At 54.0% G+C, this 19977-nt stretch overlaps 9 protein-coding genes across 9 annotated transcripts; 2 read left to right on the forward strand and 7 right to left on the reverse strand.

The window, feature by feature from the left end:
* Positions 1-1420: 1420 nt before the first annotated feature.
* Positions 1421-8714, reverse strand: P152DRAFT_457191 (uncharacterized protein). Its single transcript, XM_033679179.1, has 6 exons — positions 8220-8714; positions 7993-8103; positions 4056-7699; positions 3635-3862; positions 1863-3584; positions 1421-1809 (listed from the first exon to the last, which is right to left on the reverse strand). The coding sequence occupies exons 1-6, from the start codon at positions 8332-8334 to the stop codon at positions 1693-1695; spliced, it is 5937 nt and encodes a 1978-aa protein (XP_033535453.1). The 5' UTR covers positions 8335-8714; the 3' UTR covers positions 1421-1692.
* Positions 8715-8937: 223 nt separating this feature from the next.
* P152DRAFT_506644 (uncharacterized protein) lies at positions 8938-10003 on the reverse strand (the record flags this gene model as incomplete). Its single annotated transcript, XM_033682489.1, has 5 exons — positions 8938-9095; positions 9125-9493; positions 9524-9558; positions 9601-9738; positions 9772-10003. 5 exons carry the CDS (start codon positions 10001-10003, stop codon positions 9036-9038), a joined length of 834 nt encoding a protein of 277 aa, XP_033535454.1. The 3' UTR covers positions 8938-9035.
* A 204-nt stretch (positions 10004-10207) lies between these two features.
* On the reverse strand, positions 10208-10936 carry P152DRAFT_433358 (uncharacterized protein). The gene has a single exon (XM_033677460.1). It carries the CDS (start codon positions 10852-10854, stop codon positions 10489-10491), a length of 366 nt encoding a protein of 121 aa, XP_033535455.1. The 5' UTR covers positions 10855-10936; the 3' UTR covers positions 10208-10488.
* Positions 10210-10488, reverse strand: P152DRAFT_394012 (uncharacterized protein; the record flags this gene model as incomplete). The annotated part of the gene is made up of 1 exon (XM_033676228.1): positions 10210-10488. A coding segment is annotated over one exon (279 nt), but the record flags the coding sequence as incomplete, so codon positions are not given.
* A 272-nt stretch (positions 10937-11208) lies between the features above and the next one.
* P152DRAFT_457195 (EF-hand) lies at positions 11209-12719 on the forward strand. Its single transcript, XM_033679180.1, has 3 exons — positions 11209-11797; positions 11918-12039; positions 12109-12719. The coding sequence occupies exons 1-3, from the start codon at positions 11552-11554 to the stop codon at positions 12446-12448; spliced, it is 708 nt and encodes a 235-aa protein (XP_033535457.1). The 5' UTR covers positions 11209-11551; the 3' UTR covers positions 12449-12719.
* Positions 12572-14475, reverse strand: P152DRAFT_457198 (NADH-ubiquinone oxidoreductase-like protein 51 kDa subunit). The gene is made up of 3 exons (XM_033679181.1): positions 14109-14475; positions 13970-14041; positions 12572-13923 (listed from the first exon to the last, which is right to left on the reverse strand). Exons 1-3 carry the CDS (start codon positions 14388-14390, stop codon positions 12766-12768), a joined length of 1512 nt encoding a protein of 503 aa, XP_033535458.1. The 5' UTR covers positions 14391-14475; the 3' UTR covers positions 12572-12765.
* A 489-nt stretch (positions 14476-14964) lies between these two features.
* Positions 14965-15722, forward strand: P152DRAFT_293144 (uncharacterized protein). The gene is made up of 3 exons (XM_033675033.1): positions 14965-15019; positions 15090-15421; positions 15473-15722. Exons 2-3 carry the CDS (start codon positions 15226-15228, stop codon positions 15619-15621), a joined length of 345 nt encoding a protein of 114 aa, XP_033535459.1. The 5' UTR covers positions 14965-15019; positions 15090-15225; the 3' UTR covers positions 15622-15722.
* Positions 15723-16469: 747 nt separating this feature from the next.
* P152DRAFT_394081 (DlpA domain-containing protein) lies at positions 16470-17310 on the reverse strand (the record flags this gene model as incomplete). Its single annotated transcript, XM_033676236.1, has 4 exons — positions 16470-16643; positions 16700-16798; positions 16857-17200; positions 17253-17310. Coding segments are annotated over 4 exons (675 nt in total), but the record flags the coding sequence as incomplete, so codon positions are not given.
* A 902-nt stretch (positions 17311-18212) lies between these two features.
* P152DRAFT_472639 (uncharacterized protein) lies at positions 18213-19905 on the reverse strand (the record flags this gene model as incomplete). The annotated part of the gene is made up of 2 exons (XM_033681166.1): positions 18213-18330; positions 18386-19905. 2 exons carry the CDS (start codon positions 19903-19905, stop codon positions 18213-18215), a joined length of 1638 nt encoding a protein of 545 aa, XP_033535461.1.
* Positions 19906-19977: the final 72 nt, after the last annotated feature.

Here is a 19977-nt window from a genome sequence, read left to right on the forward strand (position 1 = left end):
TGTTATGGTCCCGGGCCTGTGGCCTGGGCCCTTGAGTATGGCTGACGCCACAGGGATGTGGCTAGTGGATGGCATGGAGGATTATCAAGGAGATAGTCATATGGGAGCTATATGTTAGGACGGAGCTGTGTGAAGGAGCTGTGTTAAGGAGCTGTGTTAAGGAGCTGTGTTGAGCTGTGTTAGGATAGTAGAGAGAAGAGTTTATATCTCGCGCATAGAGGCGCTGGGAGATTTCTTCCTTCTCTCTCTTCGGTTTAGATTAATGGAACTTGGTAATCGCAGACCTTGCGCATCCAGACCGTGTCATCGACAATTATTTCTAGAATTAGTGGAGAGTATAGCTGCATTCCCATTAGGTATGAAGTCAAACGTGTTTGTAACTGGGTGGGTATGTTATATCTCAAGGAATCGCAATGACTTGGACCAAGCATTCTGCTCAAGTAACAAATACTCTATTCCAAACTCCGCGTCTTGTGCTACTCGCCTGGCTATATATACTACAGTCAACCTTTGCTATAACGATTGAATCCGTACAGGCGAATCCAATCGTTATAACGCGGATATCGCTAAAATGAATTTTCTTGGCAGCATTGATTGAGAATCCGTGCAGGGAATCTAATCGCTATAACGCGAATATCGCTGTAGCGGTAATCGTTATAGCGGCGGTTGACTATACCTGACGTGCCGTGTATTCTCTCTTCTGTAAATCTGTACGGCGAACTTGGTACTCATGTGCTAATTTGCCACTGAAATTGCTGATGTCACCCCTGGGACTACGGTGTAGGGCGCTTCTGTCGTATTGCCAACAAATGGCTTACTACCGCCAATGGCCTTTCAGTCTCCTGGTCCTCCAACTTCGGCTCATCCTCCCATCCGCCTTGACCACCGACATGCCCACCAGTATTTCAGCTCTCGAACTTAGCGCTTTGAAGACAGTGACAAGACGAAAGTTAGCTTTGGAGAACCCAGAAGATCAGTACAGCCAGTAGATCCTTCGGTTTTCTACCAGTACAAATGAAAGCAGAGCACAGCCTTCAAAGAGTTGATAATAGTTTAAGCAGAAATATCATGCAGATGATGTACTTTATTCGTCGATTGATTTTCAATGGCGGATGGGAATGACTATGGGATGGCTGATAGACCGAGTATGCCGCCACTACAGAGCTAGTCAGATTTCATGTTATTGGGCACTTTTTAGTTCATGAGGTCGCTTTCGGAAAGATTGTGTAACGAGTCGAATTGCTAGTCTTTCAGACTGATACCAGGTAAGAAGAGATGGGTGGCATCATCGCCTGAGATTGGCAATTAGTTATGTCATGCAACTGTTGACAGCACACGCATCGTTGGCAATCCGTACCAGTAGGATGGACTTCAACCACGATGGGCATGCGTCTAAAATGGACACAGTAGCGATACAGAATTTACAGATCCATCCCATTCAGTCGGCTATGCTACAAATATAACTTTTAAGGTCTACCCAAACACCAATGCAAGGAGCCGCAGCCCGATCGACGGAGCCGGATGCTGCGTTCACGCATCAAGGAGGTGAACGAATGTCGGTCACCCTGGATCATGACCAAACCAGGGCGCCGCTCGTCTAAGGTATGCAGTGCTCGCAAGCACGTCTGATGAGCAGAATGTACGCGAAGCCAGGTATGCAAGATCCCATTCTCTGATCGCACGGTATAATTATCATCCTCCCGCCATTAGAGACTTATAATACGACAAGCTCAGATCCATCGTATGCCGCAACGTAGCGTCTTCCGTAAGCGGATACCGCAAGAACTGCGAGCGCCGTTGGGCGAGAGCCTGAGAATTGTCATTAGCACCCGAACGACCCACCGTCAGAAAAGTAAACTCACCTCGTCTCGCTCTACCTCTCCCGCAACCACCCTCGCCATCTCACTCACCGCCGCCCTCCTCACCGCCGTCCACCCCCTCTGCTCCCCTGCCACAACACCCAACGCGTTCCCCAACCGCGCCACCAACTCTCGCCGCTCCCGCCGCTCGCTCGCCGCCGTCACATGGATCAGATCCGTCAGGTACACGAAATTGAAATACAGGCCCCCGCCCGTCTCCCACCCGTCCACCGCGTCCTTCCCGCCCGCGTCCACGAATGTCCCTAGGATCTCCCGGATGCGGTCGTAGTCCTTCTCGATGATCGCCTTCGGCGCGACGTCCGCGCAGAGCACGGCGTGCGCTTCCGTCCAGAGCGACGCGCGCATAAGGTAGTGGGCCTGCGCGTCAGGGGCTTGCTGGACGGAGCGGGCGTGTGTGGCGAGCGCGGCGAAGATCCAGTCGCGGGGAATGTTGAAGTGGGAGGTGGCGAGGTTGTAGAAGGGGTCGGCTTCCAGGGTCGGGATCTCGCCGGCGAAGCGGACCAGGTGGTTTTGGATCAAGGTGGAGCGGAGAGGCTCGGTGAGTTTGATGAGGGGGTAGAGGGCGATGCGCCAGGTTGCACGTGCCAGATTAGTCTTGTCGGTTGAAGGGACTGGAGAGTTGAGGAGGGAGGTGTACATTAGTAGGGACAACTTGTTCGCCGTGTCGTCTTCGTTCTCGGGTGCTATGGCGGACGGGGCGTTGCGGTTCTCCTTGTCGCTATCAGCGCTTGTGGCAGTGATGTCCCGGGCACGAAGCATGTGGATCATGTTGTAGGGAAGCTGGCAATCCAATGGGTTGCTAGAGACGTTTTCGACCGCAAGGATCTCGTCCAACCGGAGGCCAGGCATCGGGACTCGCTGTCCTGCAAACAACTTCAGCAGTCCCCACAGCAGGTCCTCGCGCTCGTTGATGTTCGGATCCTCCCAACGCAACCCAGTCTGGCGCTCCACATACCACGGCACAGGAGTCGCCTGCTCCTGTTTTGAACCCAGCTCTTCGGCAAACTGCTGCACGGCCATCTCAATGGAGTCATTATAACGAAGACCGTACCACAATCGCAGCCCGAACGAGCGACGCCAGTCCAAATGGAAACGTTCCGCGATATTGAACGTCGCGGCTCTATTCTCCGCCCCGATGTTGTGACCACCGTCGCACATGCAGGTATGCCCAGCAAGCAGTTCATAGATCGCTCGAATCGAGTCCTTGATCTCCGAAAGCGTGTCCTGCTTCTGCCACGTCTCCAACTGCTGCGAAATAGCATCCTGCATCTCGGCACTGGGTCGGCTGAGCTGGGATACCATGGTCGCCAACTTGTAGTCCCGGGCTTCCAGCAGCACCGCGCAAGCTTGCACGATGTCGCCGCCGGAGAGGTAGATCAGCGCTCGTTCCTCGGCATCTTCCGCCTCCGCGAGATGCTCTTGCATGTCTTGGCGAACCATCTCCCTCCAGAACTGCGCGAGGTTGTCTTTCCGGATCCGCATGAAGATGTTATGCTGGTGTCCGGGGTTGAAGGTTGTCGGGAGCGCATCTGTGATGTCGTCGAACAGGATGCTTGCGAGTCGCCAGGTTTGGTACTCGTGCGTGCGAGCGGGAGTGTTGGGGATGATTGCTTTAGCCCAGCTTTTAAAGGTGATTGCATCATTGACCTTGTTGCTGCTCATAAAGTCGCGCGTGCGAGGATCGGTGACATTAAGAATGAAGTTCTGCGTAGTTTTAGTATTCAACCCAGCGAACAGCATCAATGAACCCTGACCTCTCGATCGGTGTCGAATTTCACGAAGCGAATATCCCTCTGCGCCGTCCGCACAGGCGCCTTGATATCCCGAAGGATCCCATCAATCGAATGTCCGGTCAACGATCCCACCATAACAAGCGTCCCATCAGGGTTCCAAGACGTATTTCCGGAGAAGGAACGATCAAGGTGTTTGGCGGTGTCTACGGCGGATCGGTCACTGGGTCTGGATTTCTTCGAGGCGGGAGACTACGGAAACAACGTCTTAGCAAATATCCTTTTCGTATTGTGCGCTATGCTAGATACATGATTGTGCTTCTGTACTGGGGGCTTTCATCCTGCAATTTATGACGTGATGCGTGAAGGGGAAGTGATCTGATGTGATCCATTGGGTAGGGTGCACGTGGTGCGATTCTGTTGGGTGGGGGGAAGGGGTTCAAACCTCAACTGCCTGCCGATTTGATTTCTTCATAATCCCATTCGGTCGTTCATTGCCTCCAAACAATGAATTCATGATGTCGATGCTGGTCGTGAACGGCATTGACCCGTTCGAGACGACCCGTTCCTTTGGCGTCGGTTCGTCACCGAGCGTGCGTAGGGCACTCGCCTGCGTATCTCGCAATGCCTGTCGATCTCGCTTCTTCGGGGAAACGGTGTTCTGCAACTGCTCTGCCCAGTCCGCACCAATGACGATCTTCGACTTGGCTGGCGTGTCCATCGGAGAGTCGAAGTCGCGTAGAGTATGTTTCAAGATCGACTTCGGCTTGCCGTTTGCTTGAGCGTGTAGTCGGAGAGGAGATCCGAGAGAGGGCTCCGTGGCTTGGTTGTCGGGCGCTGGGAAGGATCCGGCCATGTTTTGATCCACGTCGAAATTCATGCCGTCAGAGGCCAGATACGAGTCGCGTTCGAGATTCGTGTCAGCCGGCAAGAGCACGGAGCCATCACCTAAAAAAGGAAGGGCACCGCTCATTGTGGGAATGTCGTCGTGAATGGCAGTGGATTCCTCGAACAGGGCAGCATCGTCGCTAAAGCCGCCCGGGACGCCGTTGCGAAGGCCGGTCTTGAACTGGAAGGTATCTTCAGGGCTAGACTCCCCAGGGCTCATCATGGAGATGTCAGGGGAGGCGGAGTCCACGGAGACCTGTGTATGGACGGGCTTGTCAGGAGTAGTGTCCATCGGTGCAGCGTCGAAAGCACTGGACAGAAGTTTGCCATCACCAGTCTCCTCGTCTTCATATTCCAAGCCGTACGTCGTGTAGTGCTGAACCTTGAACCGCCAGATACCCTTGTCCACATCGTACCCCATGTACTCGGTGTCCTCAACTGTCATCAACCGTTTGATATGGTTTTCAATGCGCGACCCTTTCTTTTCCAGGACAGGAGCTGATCCGCGTTTGGAGCGAGGCCAGGAGTTTTCAAGCGTGATGACGGACGGAACATTGAGTCCGTGACCGACAGGGGGCTTCTTGAAACCGCAGTCCCGTCCATAGACAGTCGCCCGTCGGACCTCAAGGACAACGATGCCGGGGGCAATGCGATCGGCACCGATATTGGAGAGATCCACATCTCCGAATTCAATGTGACCGACACCGACACGGCCGACGGTGAAGTTGCGAACATTCTTCAGTTGCTCACGAGTCATTCCCTTCAAGGCCTGAACGGGGGGACTCGTCCAGTATGTGCCGGGTTTCTGGTCTACCTGAAGGGAAATCGCGACTTGGTTTGAGGCGTCGGCAGTTGGAGGGCTTTCGTTCTCCGGAACAATGGCCAGCTCTTTGCCAGTGATGCCGCCAACCTGTTCCATTGGGGGTTGAACCGGCGCTCCATTGCGCGCGTCTGGGCGTGGCCTCATATAGCTAGCTCCATTGATTGCTGGCGGATGCCTATCCTCTTGCCGACGGATCACAGCTCCGTTGAGAGTGTCCATGGAATCTGCTCCGCTAGAACTGCTTCGTGGATCCGCATCGGCATCAAAGCTTACTTTCTTTTTCAGGGGACTCTGGAGCTCCAAGCTGCGGTCAGGGCCGAAGAGAGAGCGGCGAGTGTCGAGTCCACGGTTGATCTGAAGTCGCTTCGCGCCGCCGGTGCTGTGTTGCTTGAGACTGTTATTCAAGAATCCAGGAGCCAGGAGGCTGTCCTCCGCGTTGTAGGTGTGGCGAAGATTGCTGGTCGAGAGACTTTTGCCTAGCCCAAGACTTCTACCAAAGCTTCCAGTGCCGAGAAAGCTGGCGCCGAATCCTCCGGGACTCGCGTTGCTGGATGCGGAGCTTGGAGTTCCGTATGTAGAGTATGAGAACCCATAACTGGAAGGGCGCTTCTGAGGTGTGATAAGCCGGGTCGAAGCATTCGGGTTGATCTTGTGTTGGGGCAGGATCGCTTGCTTCCTAAGTTTCTGTGAACTTGACAAAGGTGTCGCGAGAGGCCCGACGTTCGCAGCAGGTGTCGCCAAGCTCTGGAATAGTTGGAGGTTTCCGTACGGGTTGTCCATTAGCGATGCGGTCAACGAGGATGGCTGCTGTTGCTGCTGTTGATTTTGCTGAGATCCCCCGAAAAGACTGCCGCCAGACTGCTGCTGATTCTGTTGGGAGCCAAAGAGACCGCCAGGCTGTTGATTAGTGTTGGCTTGAGCACCTCCAAAGAGACCGCCGCCAGTACTAGTCCCAGTGCTTCCACCAAATGCTCCGAATGTTGGCTTTGGCTGTGTTGCACCGAACAAGCCTCCAGTGGGTTGAGTTTGTTGCTGAGGGCCGGCATTTTGAAAGAGACCGGCCCCGGGCTGCTGTGTTCCAGTGCTGGCACCGAAGGGGCTAGGCGCAGCAGGCTTAGCACCGAACAGGCCACCGGATGGTTGCTGGGTGCTAGCACCGAAGAGACCGCCGCTGGGCTGTTGCTGTTGAGCCTGGCCGAAGGGGCTTGCGCCTCCGGCGGCTGGCGTGGCTCCAAATGCGCCTGGCTTCTGTTGCTGGGTGGCATTTCCAAATCCAGAGAATATACCACCTTGATTTTGAGTCTGGGTTGGCTGTTGGCCTTGCTGGCCTCCGAAGCCACCACCAGGCGTGCCCTGCTGGGACCCGAATGCCGGAGCCGTGGAAGTGGCACCGCCAAACAAGCCTCCACCAGAGGATGTGGTTTGGCCGAATCCAGTGCCGCCGCCGAGCGCACCACCTCCAAAGCCTCCTCCGAACGCAGTCTTATTCTGAGTCTGGTTCTGGGCTCCAAAGAGGCCGCCGCCGAGACCGCCGCTCGTAGTGGTATTTGTCGCACCGAACATGCCGCCGGATGGTTGACTCGTCGTCGCAGGCGTTGCGCCGAACAGGCCGCCAGGTTTCGAAGCGGCGCCGAAGAGACCGCCGCCGGTACCAGTAGCACCAGCGTTGTTGCCGAATCCACCACCAAACCCGCCCGATTGCTGAGTCTGGCCACCACCGAAGGGCGAACTGGTGTTCGTGGTTGTGGTTCCGAACATTCCGCCACCTCCTGCAGAACTGGTGGCACCGAATCCGCTAGTACTAGTACCAGTGCCTGCTCCAAATCCACCAAATCCGGTGGATTTCCCAAAGCCGCCGGCTTGGCCATTTTCGTTTCCATATTTGCGTCCTTGTGAGTAATCGACTACTCTCAGCTCTTCGAACGAGAAATTTTGGTAGGGTGGCATGAAGCTGATGCTCTGGTACTGTGCCGTCCCGCTCGCGCCATCTTTTTCGCTTGTGACTTGGAATTGCGTCTGGCCAGTCCCGTTGTTCGCGGTCGGTTGATTGAAAGCAGTCCCACTGCCACCTCCGAATGCTGAGGGCGACGCGCCGAAGGTACCAGTTCCTTGCCCACTAGTGCCGAAGGCATTGGTGCCACCAGTGCCACCCCCGAAGGCTGATTTCTGGCCGCCTCCAAAGACACCGCCTCCTGTGTTGGAGGTTCCTGTGCCGAATCCTCCTGATGTCCCGGTGTTTCCGAAACCGCCTCCAAAGCCAGATCCGCCACCGGTCGTAGCTGTCCCACCACCGAAGAGGGATGAAGACGATGTTGTACCGGAGCCAAATGCGGGTTTGTTGAAAAGAGAGGTGTTCTGAGTATTTGAACCGAAGGTCCCTGAAATAGGTGATATTGTTAGCTGGTTGTTGAACCTAACCTTCCTGTCCGCCATGATGAGACAAAGCGTAGTGAGATAGTTGATTCTGGAAAGTGAATTGCGGAGAGGAGGATGAGTAGAATCAATGTTTTGAATTGATCATGGGGATGGAAGGAATTTTGAAGTCGACAGGGCGCTGTGTGAAACAAGTGACAATGCTTGGTTCATTATCTCAAGGCATTCACTTGTTTCATAGTCACATGCAGTGAAAGCGAACATAAAGTGAGCATGAATGAAGGGCATGTGAACGCACCTGAGCCTGAGCCAAATCCACCACCGGTACTAGATTGGCCACCGCCAAAGATGCCTCCTCCGGTGTTTCCAGTCTGACCAAAGCCACCTCCAGCTGCAGGTGCTCCAAAACCTATTGGGTTGACATTCTCAGTTCTTGTTGCTACTGGCATGGTTGCTGCAAACGACAAAATGAAATCGATGATAAGTATGATGGCAGGCGGGAAAGGTATGAAATCGTCCACGTACCTGGAGACTGATTACTGGTATTCGCACTCCCAAACCCTCCAAACCCAGTCGACTGATTGGTGTTGGAGCCGAAGCCACCACCACCACCTCCACTACCAAAGCCGCCGAAAGCCATGGTGATAACTTTCCGCTCGGCCAAATGTCCGCGTCTCTCGCGTGTTCCGCAACGACCAAGCTATCCGCGCGTACGATAGATCCAAGGAACCGAAATCGAAACCGAAATGGCCGTCACGTCGAAAGAAATGGATCGCGCGGCCTGGAACGAGAGTGGGCGCGGGTGAAGGCGAAAGTTCGCGGTTGACCCTGGCCGATGGGGTTTGCGCGTATATGGTCACGGTATAGGGCCGGATCGAAAACGAAATGGCGCGAGAATAGAAAAGAAGAGAATATAGAAGAGGGGAAGTCCGAGATGCAGACAGCGGCGCGCGGGTTGCGCAGAATTGTCGCGTTCAACTTCCGCTCACTGATGAACGAGTGATGGGGAAAGGACTCGGTGCAGAGAGAGAAGGTGCGACCTCTGAGCTGTCCTTCCTTGTCAGGCGTGGTGTGTCAAACAGGAGTCTTGGCATGCAGGGGTAATAGTATCACGTGGCTGCTTAGAGAGTGGTGAATCTCAGGCATTAAGGCGTTAAAGGCATCAAATCCACCTCATCGATCCATGTCCATGCACGCGGTGGACAGAAATCCTCGCATTGCCGAAGTGCACCCACCACCAATACGGGGATCTTCTTCACCAAATCACCACCTGTACAGTCACTTATTATGAGTCTAGATATGATGAAATACGTTGATTTACGTCATGTTGGCGATTAACTTTCAAGCGGTCTTCATATTAGGAATTATTTGCCCCTCTGCGTCAATCACCGCCTGTAGCCTCTGTGGCATTGAATCCACGCGTTTATTACCATAATCCAGTCTTGCTTGATCCCATCCCAGCCCTCTTTCAATAGCTGTTGGGTCTCATCCGGCTCCCAATGGGTGAATTTCTTTAAATGTTGCTTCATCGGTTGAAAACAATCCTCGATGATCGCGAGATCTGGAGATCCTGCGCAATTAAAGTAGTGTTCTAAACCGTTCTTCTCCTTCCATAGCTTGACGATGTTTTCCTTGGTCCTGGCGGGGGCGTGGCCTGAGTCTTGGTCCTCCTCTAACACAAAATTATCCCCATTTTGGATCCATGGTTTGATAATGGGATTCAGGACGGAATCGATATAAACGCGTTGCGACATCTTGCCAATGGTATTTGTCGGGGTTGTGTAGGATATCAAGTCAGACTTGAACTCGTATCCGGCAGCACCCCATACATGTACTCTCTTTTTGTCTCTCTCTTCAATTTCACCTTCTCTCTACACACATTTATTACAATATCTTTCGCCTTTACGACGAATGATATAGAGCTTGCCTTGGGAACCAAGCCCAGCATGGGACTCGTCGCTGAAACGGACCCTCCGCCAGTGATATGCTGTGGGATACCGGCCCTTCATAAAGGCTGCCCAATCGACACGCCTTTTGGCAAGGTCTTTAGATATCCACGCCTTATTACAGGCAATACAACAGTGGTACTCCATCGTCCCCATCGCCCTCCTAACGGTTCTTCCGCTAACATCGAGTCCTGCCTCATAACCAAGGGCATCCCATGTGATTGTTCTGCCGTAGACATCGAGCTCCTCAAGGATCCTCTCCATCTCGTGGATATCCTTGGTGGCGATGAGTCGGGAGCGCCCACGGGGGTCTTCCCCGGGGGGGAACCGGCGCCTATCACGATCGGCATGGATGATATCCATACCGGTCCTCCACGGGACCCCCTCCGCCTGAAAGACCTCGCTTTTGGTATACAATGGGTTAAAACCATGCCTGCGTTGTTGGGTCTCCACGAAGTTGACGGCACCACGGATACGTGATCTTTCCGTAGAATCCCTATGGGGATGCCTTCGGGATAGATCATGATGGTTTTCGCGAAATGGGATCATATTAAAATAATGTGTATTAATTATTTGTAGAATGCCGTGAATGCAAGATTGTCCATGCTGGTCAGCGTGCCTGGATGCTCTGCACCAAGCACCCTCTTGGACGTATCCATCATTTGCGCCTCCAGCTCTTCGGCCTCCTTCCATCGGCCTTGATTCCAGTACGTCGACGCCAGGTTATTCATGCTGGTCAGCGTGTGTGGATGCTCTGCGCCAAGCACCCTCTTAGACGCCTCCATCACTTGCACCTCCAGCTCTTCGGCCTCCTTCCATCGATCTTGCTCCAACAATTCAGAAGGTAATTACTGGGTTCCTAAAATCGAGCAATTGATGGTTAATCTAACTGTGCTATGGCCCTCCGTCCAATGGTTGCCGCAAGGAGCGTCATCTCCATTTTCTCTGGCGATAGCTTCCGCCATTTGACGGACTCTTGCGTACGAAGGAGCCCTGGCGGCGACTTCTTCTTCTATAATCCATTCGACGAGCCATTTCTCCTGATATGGAGACAATTTTTGAAACCTCTTGGCTCCATCCTGGTGGGATATTGAGCCATTCAGTCGGGAGCGAAGCGTTGATCTCTTGATGCCGTATTCATCCGCACATTGGTTTAAGGAATTGAATTTTTCATCATGAAACGCCTGTATAGCGACTTCATTCACAGGAGGCATTTTCAGTATAGCATCTCATTTTGTTGAATTGATTGATGGAGTAGAGTATAGATCTACAGAAATCTACCTATCTTGGTTGGGTGCACGAAAACAGGGGTCGCTGACTTACAGTCAACTCTCAGTGGCGCGATCCTTGGTTAAGGGATACTCGCAGTACAGTGATATGATCTAAGTTAGCGGTTATAATTTATAGGACAGAGGTTTGAGAGTCAAGCTCCAGGTTGGTCCGACTAGCTGTATGGTCTGGCTTCTTCCGGTAGCCTCCTTAGCCAAATGACCTGGTGGCGTGACTGATAACAAGCAAAGTTTACGGAAGTTCGCCACAGAGGTTGGTACTTCTAACCTGAACCTAATTACAGGCAACAATGCGACAGCAACACCGCATGATCTCGGAGATCGCATTGGACCTCATCAATTGCCCAGACGCGCCAAAAACCTTGAGAATACAAGAATAGAACGACAATGATATTCAAGATGTAATTAGTGACTGCAAGAGTGCACGCCATTCACGTGATCCGATATCTGCGCCAAAAACGCGTGCGGCGTGTCGCGTCTACCCAATCCAAGAACCTTCATTCCGCCCACCATATTATTCCTCTCTCCCAGCCTCCCCACCACCAAATCCCTCCTCACACCCTCTCGATCCCCCCAATTCACAAACCCCCCCATCCTCCAACCCCACCATCTACCCACCCCAATGGCATCCAACACACCCTTCCCACCGCGCAGCAGCGTCGGCTTCGGCCGCGGGGCCATCGCATCCGGCTCGCAGCAACCCCAGCAATCCCACACCCTCGGCGCGGCGGCGGCACAGCAGCAGCGGGAGCGGGAACGAGTGGAGCGCGAGCGATTGGAGAGGGAGAGGCTGGAGCGGGAGAAGGCGAGTCAGCAGGTGCAGTTTGGGGATTTGAGCGAGGAGCAGAGGGAGGAGGTTCAGGAGGCGGTGAGTGGATTCTTGAGTGGTCGGAAGGGAAGAGATGGGGGGATGGGGAGGGAGGGGGAGAGGGGGAAGATGGGGGAGCGAGATGGGGGAGGGAAAATCATGGCTGACGAAGGATGACAGTTCAATTTGTTCGATATGGATCGGGATGGACATCTAGACTACCACGAATTGAAAGTTGCGATGAAGGCACTTGGGTTCGATTTACCGAAAAACGAGATCCAGCAAATCCTCACGACGCGCGGGTACGTCTCTGCTTCCTCTCCCCAACTTCCTTCTACACCACCAGCCTAGCTAACCCCTCTCCTCCCCAGCATCCCCACCCAAAACCTCAAAACCTCCTCCAAAGTCCCCCAAACCGCCCCCCCCTCCCTCGTCGGCACCAACAAGCTCCTCCTTCCGCGCCCGACCTTCGAAACCCTCATGGCCTCCATGATCCTCAACCGCGATCCTCGCGACGAGATCCTGCGCGCCTTCGACCTGTTCGACGAGAATCGGACGGGGAAGATCGGGCTGGACGATTTAAGAAGGGTGGCAAGGGAGTTGGGCGAGCAGTTGAGCGAGGAGGACTTGGCGGCCATGATCGATGAGTTTGATTTGGATGGGGATGGGATGATTGATCGGGATGAGTTTGTGGGGATTTGTTTGGGGTAGGGAGGGGGGCGAAAAGGGATAATGAATGAGGTGTTGGGCTGAATCCTGGGTACGTAAGGGTTTGGGGCGGTTTGGGGCGGTTTGGGGCGGTTTTTTGATGATTGATGACTTGTTCGGCGTTCGTGTCTGATCAGGTTATGGTGGCTAAGCATTGCTGGCGTCGGCGGTGAGGTGGTCTATCGATATCTCTGACCGAGTATACACTTTTCCATATTATGCAATTGGAACTTTCCATTCAAGGCTCCCATGGACGCCGGCCATACATGTGCCAAACCTAAACTATTTACATGTTGCGACAAGCCTTTTTCAACCTTTCTCTACTGCCCCGGCGCCACCAACTGCCCCTTCTTCACGGTATCGTGCGCCCATCCCCCCGCCAACGGCTCGCCGCCCATCTCTCGCGCCTGCTGCTGTATCCGCGCCTCCAGTTCGGGCCGGAAATGCCGGATCAACCCCTGCAACGGCCACGCGAACGCCTCGCCCAACGCGCAGATCGAATGGCCCTCCACCTGCTTCGTCAGCTCCTGCAGCATGTCGATCTCCCGCTCACGGGCCAGGCCCTTCTCGAACCGCTTCATGATCTGGTCGGTCCACGCCGAGCCCTCGCGGCACGGCGTGCATTGGCCGCACGATTCGTGGTGGTAGAACTTGGCGAGCCGGGAGATGCTGCGGACGACGTCGGTAGACTTGTCCATGACGATGACAGCCGCGGTGCCGAGACCCGATTGCGCATCTTTCAACGCGTCGAAGTCCATAAGCTGGTCGCCGCACAGATGTGCGGGGAGGATCGGAGTGGAGGAGCCGCCCGGGATAACAGCTTTGAGGTTATCCCAGCCGCCGCGGACGCCGCCGCAATGCTTCTCCAGGAGCTCTCGGAGAGGGATGCTCATCTCTTCTTCGACGGTGCAGGGATTGTTGACGTGGCCAGAGATGCAGAACAGCTTGGTACCGGCGTTACGCTCGCGACCGAAGGATGCAAACCAGTTACCACCGCGGCGGCAGATTGTTGGTGCAACGGCGATGGTTTCGACATTGGCGACGGTTGACGGGCAGCCGAAGAGACCAACAGACGCAGGGAACGGAGGCTTGAGACGCGGCTTGCCTGGCTTGCCCTCAAGGGACTCGATGAGCGAGGTCTCTTCACCGCAGACGTAGGCGCCCATCCCCCTGTGGATGAAAACGTCGAAGTCGTAGCCGGAACCGCAGGCATTCTTTCCGATCAGCCCGGCCTGGTAGGCTTCTTGGATGGCTCGTTGAAGGACGGTGGCCTCGTGGTAGAATTCGCCGCGAATGTAGATGTATGCTGCGGTGCAGTTCATAGCACGGCCTGCCACTAAGCATCCTTCGATGAGTTTATGTGGGTCCTTTCGCATGATCTCGCGGTCTTTGCAGGTTCCTGGCTCGCCCTCGTCCGCATTGACGACGAGATATCGAGGTTTGGTGTCCTTATCCCAATCTTTGAAGTTCATGAAAGACTAGCCGTGTCAGTATGGATCAATGCCTGGTTCAGGACGGACGTACCCATTTCAAGCCGGAAGGGAATCCGGCACCACCTCGACCTCGAAGTCCAGAAGCTTTGATCTCCGAGATGATCTACATATAAAATGTCAGATATTTCCTTCCTCTAAGATAGCTCAATGGCACCGAGCTTGGAACGCACCCAGTCATGTCCCTTTAATACTATCTCCTTCGTCTTGTGCCAATCCCCATACTTCATCGCCGACTTCAAATCCGCGCCATGGTGTCCGTACAGGTTTTGAAATATCCGATCCTGATCCTTCAGGCCGCCATAATGCCGCACCGGGTTCGCATCCTGCACAGTGGCTAGACTTCGACGCTGTTGTCGTGGTGCTGAGCAGCTCGGGATGGTTGTGGCAGCGCGGGCGACCCGATGGGATGCTTGAGATAGCGCCGCGGGCGATGACACTTGGCGTGCAATCATTGTCATCGAGCTTGCCCCGAGCGGAGCGAGTATGGGAGGATCGAGGACGATGAGGGTGAAGAGGAATTGAAGTATCCAGTATCCGAGGGGTTTTGAGAGTGGTGAAGTGACGATGGCGTTGGAATAGCCTTTTGATTGGCCCGAAGTTCTTCCGTTCTTTCCTCTTACACAAGCTGTCAATGACGCGTGATGATTGGCTGACAGTCTATCCATGGTAACCTCATCCCAGTAACTTCATTTCAACTTCCTCATCATCAAGACATCAACCATAGGTTCTTCGACATGCAAATTGAGCGTTGAGTCCAATGCAGAGAGTATATAGTCCCGACTCCCGAGCTTCTCACCTATTATGTATCAAGATTTGCGGCTCTATGAGCTCGACTACGCTCTTATCCTTGCGAAGATGTGAACCCAAGAGCTCCGTTCAGGCCCAGAGTCTCTCACAAGTCATATCTGATATCTCAGAAGATGGCATTGCGGTCCTTTCCAGCTCTTGGAGTGCAAAAAGGGCCGCCTTGGCCTTCCCGAATTTCTATCATGGGCCTCTAATGTACATCACGAGTTAACAACGTAGCTCACTGCTAGGGGAGTACTCTAACCGGGCAGGGACCTGACAAGTAATGATTCCAGTGGTTACCTTGCTTCTGTCGGCAGAACATTTCTTATCTAGCACTATGATCATATTGCTAATCCCGCCAGGTGGATTGATCTCATGATTTGGAGGAAAAAGAGCTGAATCAATCCATGATTCCTCAACCAACATATTGGTCCTTCGATTCCCAAAGAGACGGTAAACTTCAAAGGAGTCGAGCGAATCGTGGTAGATCTGTGTTTGATGATGACACCGGGGGATTCGCCGAGTGGACGTTTGGGGAGAACAGGTGGTATATTTTCAGCGGAGAATCCGAAGGCGCGCCGAAAGATCTGGCGTATATCCAATACGAGAAAAGACAAATATCGTGCCTCCATGCAGGACACTACCAGAGACGATGCCACGGCAAATGGGCCTTCGATGGTAGTCAATGATGAAGGTCAATGCTAGTTTCCATGCATTTCTTCCGCACATGCTAACCTAATATCAGGCGAGCAAATCCTGTCATCCCAACCTTCGAGCAACATCTTCTCGCTGCCATCATCCGAAATGGCGATTTTCACCGCCGGATCGAAGCCCTCGTCGTCACCCTCAACTAATGCAAAGACCACGTGGACGTCACCCGGAAGTGGATGCTAGCATGGCTCCAGCAGGCCCAAGACGTGTACCCTGGCATATCCCACTTGTGCGTGAGGGAACCATCAAGTTCTCACACTTCGAGGCCACTTCCATCAACATAATCGTCCACCGCCTGCACCTCCACAACGCCATGTCCGCCATCCTCTATCTCGGCGGCAGCGCACGCTGGTCGGATTCGACGGGGGAGCGGTGGCGATGAGACACGGGGTCACCACGACAAGCATCGTGAAGGATTTGGTGAGGGCGGCGGTGGAAACCGTGAAATGGAACTCATGGTCACGATCCACGACGAGATTGCTGTGGGGTTCTGGTATTATATCACCAGCGGGCGGCTAGACTGGGATAGATACATCAAGCCGATACTAAGAGGCGAGGGGGCGAGGATGGAGAAGGCGCAGAAAACGGCGATGGCCATGATGGACGTCGTGGAGGCGTCTATGAAGGAGGTTGGGTTCCATGATGAATGGGTCGTGGAGCTGGAGGAAGTGGTTGAGAAAGAAGTCCCTCTCCCTGAAGCGATTGGCGGAGATGAGGACGATGCTTGTAAAGAGTGCGGGGGGCTCATCGAGGAGTTTTCGTGGATCACGACGGTCGAATCACTACGGATTAGCTTCTTGATCACTTGGGTTGGTTCTCTGCTGGACGATCCCCGCAACTGGGTGTCAGTGCAGCCTCTTGAACATCAGTAATCACAAATCAAAACACTGATGATTCTTCTTGAAACATGTTACTGTGTCGATACGACGACGAAGCTAATAAGCTAGTATTTCACTTGCGCTTTATACCGATCGTCATTCCAAATGAACAAGCTGAAGTCCAAACAATCGTTATCATGCATCATCTCAAGATCAAGATCTATGTCTTGCAAAAGCCTCCTTCACCTCCACTCCCTCTTCCACATCCTTCATGACCTTCTCATCCGCCGCCACCAATTTTGGAATGAGCTCCAGCACTTCATCCAGCCTCCCCGCTGGGATCGCAACCGCGGCGTTCTCTTCCGGGTCGAGCATGATCAAGTCACCCTACGTACGTCAGCAAACGACAAGACAACAGAAGTCGGCGATCATGGTGCCCGTACCGGAGAAACATCCACGCCTCCAATATGCACCGTGACGTCCGTCGCCCACGCCTTCGCCTCCGCCGCCATGCCTATCGACGACGTCGCTTTCGACCAGACCTGTCCCACACCAACACATCAGCTTCTACACTCGCTCATAGCACTTTCCCTAACTCACCGGCATCCCCAGCGACCCTAAAACCCCCAAATCCCTCACCCTCCCATCCACCAACGCCCCCGCCGCCCCAAGTTTCCTCATCCGCGCCGCCATGATCCCGCCGAGAACCGCACACTTCTGCCCGCCCGGCTGGCTGATGACGACGATCGATCCGGCATTCGTCAGGTCCGCGTATGGGGTACCTTGCGGGATGGTCGGGAGGGAAAGCGAGAGCGTTTGGTCCAGAAGGGAGGTGAGCGGGGAGGGAGAGGGGAAGGAGGGAGAGGATTTGGGGACGAGGAGGACGGTGCTGGCGGGGGCGACGGTTCGGGTGGGGGGGTGGGGGGTGGATGGAGAAATGGGGGCTGCGAAGGGATGGTTAATTGGTATTAGGTGGAGGATAGGAGGGTGACGTACTGATATCGGGGAGGTAGCCTGCGCCGACCACTTGGAGCTTTAGGAGGGCGTCGCAGACCTGGTGTTAAGATAGCGATTAGCTACAAGCGCACGCAGGGCGCAATCCATTATGAATCAAGACTTGGTATCACAAGCAGCCGCAATTATGGAAGAAACCACATACATCACAGGCAGAATACTTTGCCAATTCGGCGAGCTTGTTCTGCAACGCTGCCATGATGGCGGGGCAAGTATCAAGGTCGAGTGATAGTATCAACCTTTCGCTGATAAGAGATATTGACAAAAAGGTACTAAACAAAACCGAAATACTTTGGGTCTTTGATATGCGCAAAATTGGACTCAATTGCAAAGGTTGGAGGAAGTTCGTGCTCATCAACTTCCAGGCTATGCTGATATGAATGCGCCATCTGCCCCCGATTCTCGCCCGAGATTCCAGGGTTGACCTGAACGACGACATTAAGGAGGGGCACTCCGAGCCCATCCTCAACGCGCATCACCTCTCCGCATAGCCTTTCCGATAATCACCGTTCCAGGCTCCTACCGCATGCGCCGCACATGGTCGTTACCACCTAAATGCATGCTGTGTGATCCGGAGAATCGCAGTGACTGGCATTCCAACGACCTGAGAACGGCCAAGGAACGTGCAGGTCTGCAGGATGCCGGCAGCGATTGGATGCCCCGGATTTTTTGGGCACGAGGCGCCTGCTTTAGGGTCGTGGGGGCTTCCATTGGGCGTCAAAGCATTGTTAGTGTGATTGGGAAGTGCTGGTGATGAGACAAGAGGATGGGAATGGAATGAGAGGGGCTTATGTTCTCAAAACTCGATATGCAGGATCATAGGAGCGAGAGAAAGTTGGAGAAGTATTCGTAATTTCTTGCATTATTTACTTGCTTCCACGGTAAATATGTATACTGCCTGCTGGCAGTCAATTTGCCCAATACATATGCCTATACCTGGTATTATATTTCCGGCGCAACCCAAGTATCTCTCCGAATCTTCAACAAGTATGACTGCTTGTGCGGGAGAGTCACCTCCTGCTCCTTGAAAAATCCAACCTCCAGGCAATATTGCTCGAGTCTGAGGTTCCTAATCAGCAAGTCTGTGATTCGAATGCAATCGATTGGGTACTCACTTCTTGTTGTCCACTCTCGGTTCCATCACCACTACCTCCGTCCGATTATCCGATATCCAACAATGATGTACCAACGCTGTCAGCCACAACTTCACCCTCTGCGGCCCTCTGAACTCCTGTTCCCCCACCAAACAATGGATCCCTCTATCATAGTTCCCCACTCCCCCACCTAAATGTTTCCCCAAGCTATCCTCCTTGACCCAGTATATCTCGAAGTAACCAAACGGTCGTCCATCCCAACACCCGATCGACGGGAAACTGTGGCGGCTCTTGAGTGCGCTCCTGAGGAATTTGTCTTGGATTTCTTGCGGCCCTTGGCAGCCCCAGTAGTAGCTAATGCGGGGGTTGTTCATCCATTGATGGAGGAGATCGGGGTCACAAGGGGAGATATCAAGGTTTTGGAAGGAGGGCACCACGGTGTCAGACATCGTGCTTGTTGTAACGCGGGAGTCGATGCTCATGGCCCTGGGACCTTCGAATGCCGGGGATTTGCGGGAGGAACTGGCGACGCGGAAGGAGAGAAATTGACCGACACTAGGGACAAACCGGATATAGACAGTCTCCCCTTGGCGTGGTGGTTTCGGGCGGATAGGGTGTCGGACGCCGTTGGTGAAGATGTATTGCGGAGGTACGGGAGGGTAAAAGGTAGGGAGATGGCTGGTTGAATGGAATGGATCAGGCGTGCTCGAAGACCATAACCCATGAACCATGCCAGTATCGAGTACTGCATCCGAATGCCGGCCTGGGGAGCTTGGGCGAGAGGTATGTGGCGTGCCCGAAGGAATCGGCAAGGCCGATATCGGTAATAGACTGAAGAGGAAGATCCGTGGATCGATCTGCCAGAACGACCGCTGGCTGACGAACATGTCCATCCACCCTTCCCCAGACCGTTCGTCCGTTTCCGCGCCCACACAGCTGTCCTCGCTCGCTATCAGCCCCATACGCTCCAACTTCTGCAAGGTCCTGCCCCCTTTGAGAATTCCTTCCTGATTGATGTTAATCCGCCAATCCCCTCTCGGCTTCCCCTGATCCGGTGTATTCGTCGACTCCGCTGTCTTCATCCACGGATCTGGCGGAGGCTGCTGGAAGTACCATAGGAGCGTACACCACAGCAACATGGCGATCCGCCGCGTCGGCGATTGCGTCGGTTGGGACTCTTCGTTGCTCGGGTGTGAAATCCCCGAGATGTAGAGATGGTCATTGCGGAGGGATGGGCGTTTGAAGCGGTGTAGTGTCGTGCGAGGACGCGGTCGCATGGACTCGTCGTGGCTGTAGGATTGAGTCGACCGGATCGGCTGCCGTTCCGGGTCGTGTTCTTCGCTTTCTGGGTCTATTGATTCGAATTCGGATTTTGGGACCTCTTCATCAGCAGAGTTGAGGACGACGGTCCAGCCACGTGGGAGGAGGGAGGGGGGGTCGACGTGGTTGGAGAACTCGTGGTATTTGAAGTATAGACCACCAAAAACAGTGTCTACGGTGAGAGACCGTCCATTCGGAAGGCGAATGATCGAAGGCGCCATTGCGTGCTCCCGTATACAGCGAATGGACTTGCGCTGAAGTTAATGGAAAGCGCCGGTTCTGGAGGAGAGGCT

The sequence above is a fragment of the Eremomyces bilateralis genome (assembly GCF_010015585.1).
Source record: "Eremomyces bilateralis CBS 781.70 unplaced genomic scaffold P152scaffold_6, whole genome shotgun sequence".
Lineage (NCBI taxonomy): Eukaryota > Fungi > Ascomycota > Dothideomycetes > Eremomycetales > Eremomycetaceae > Eremomyces > Eremomyces bilateralis.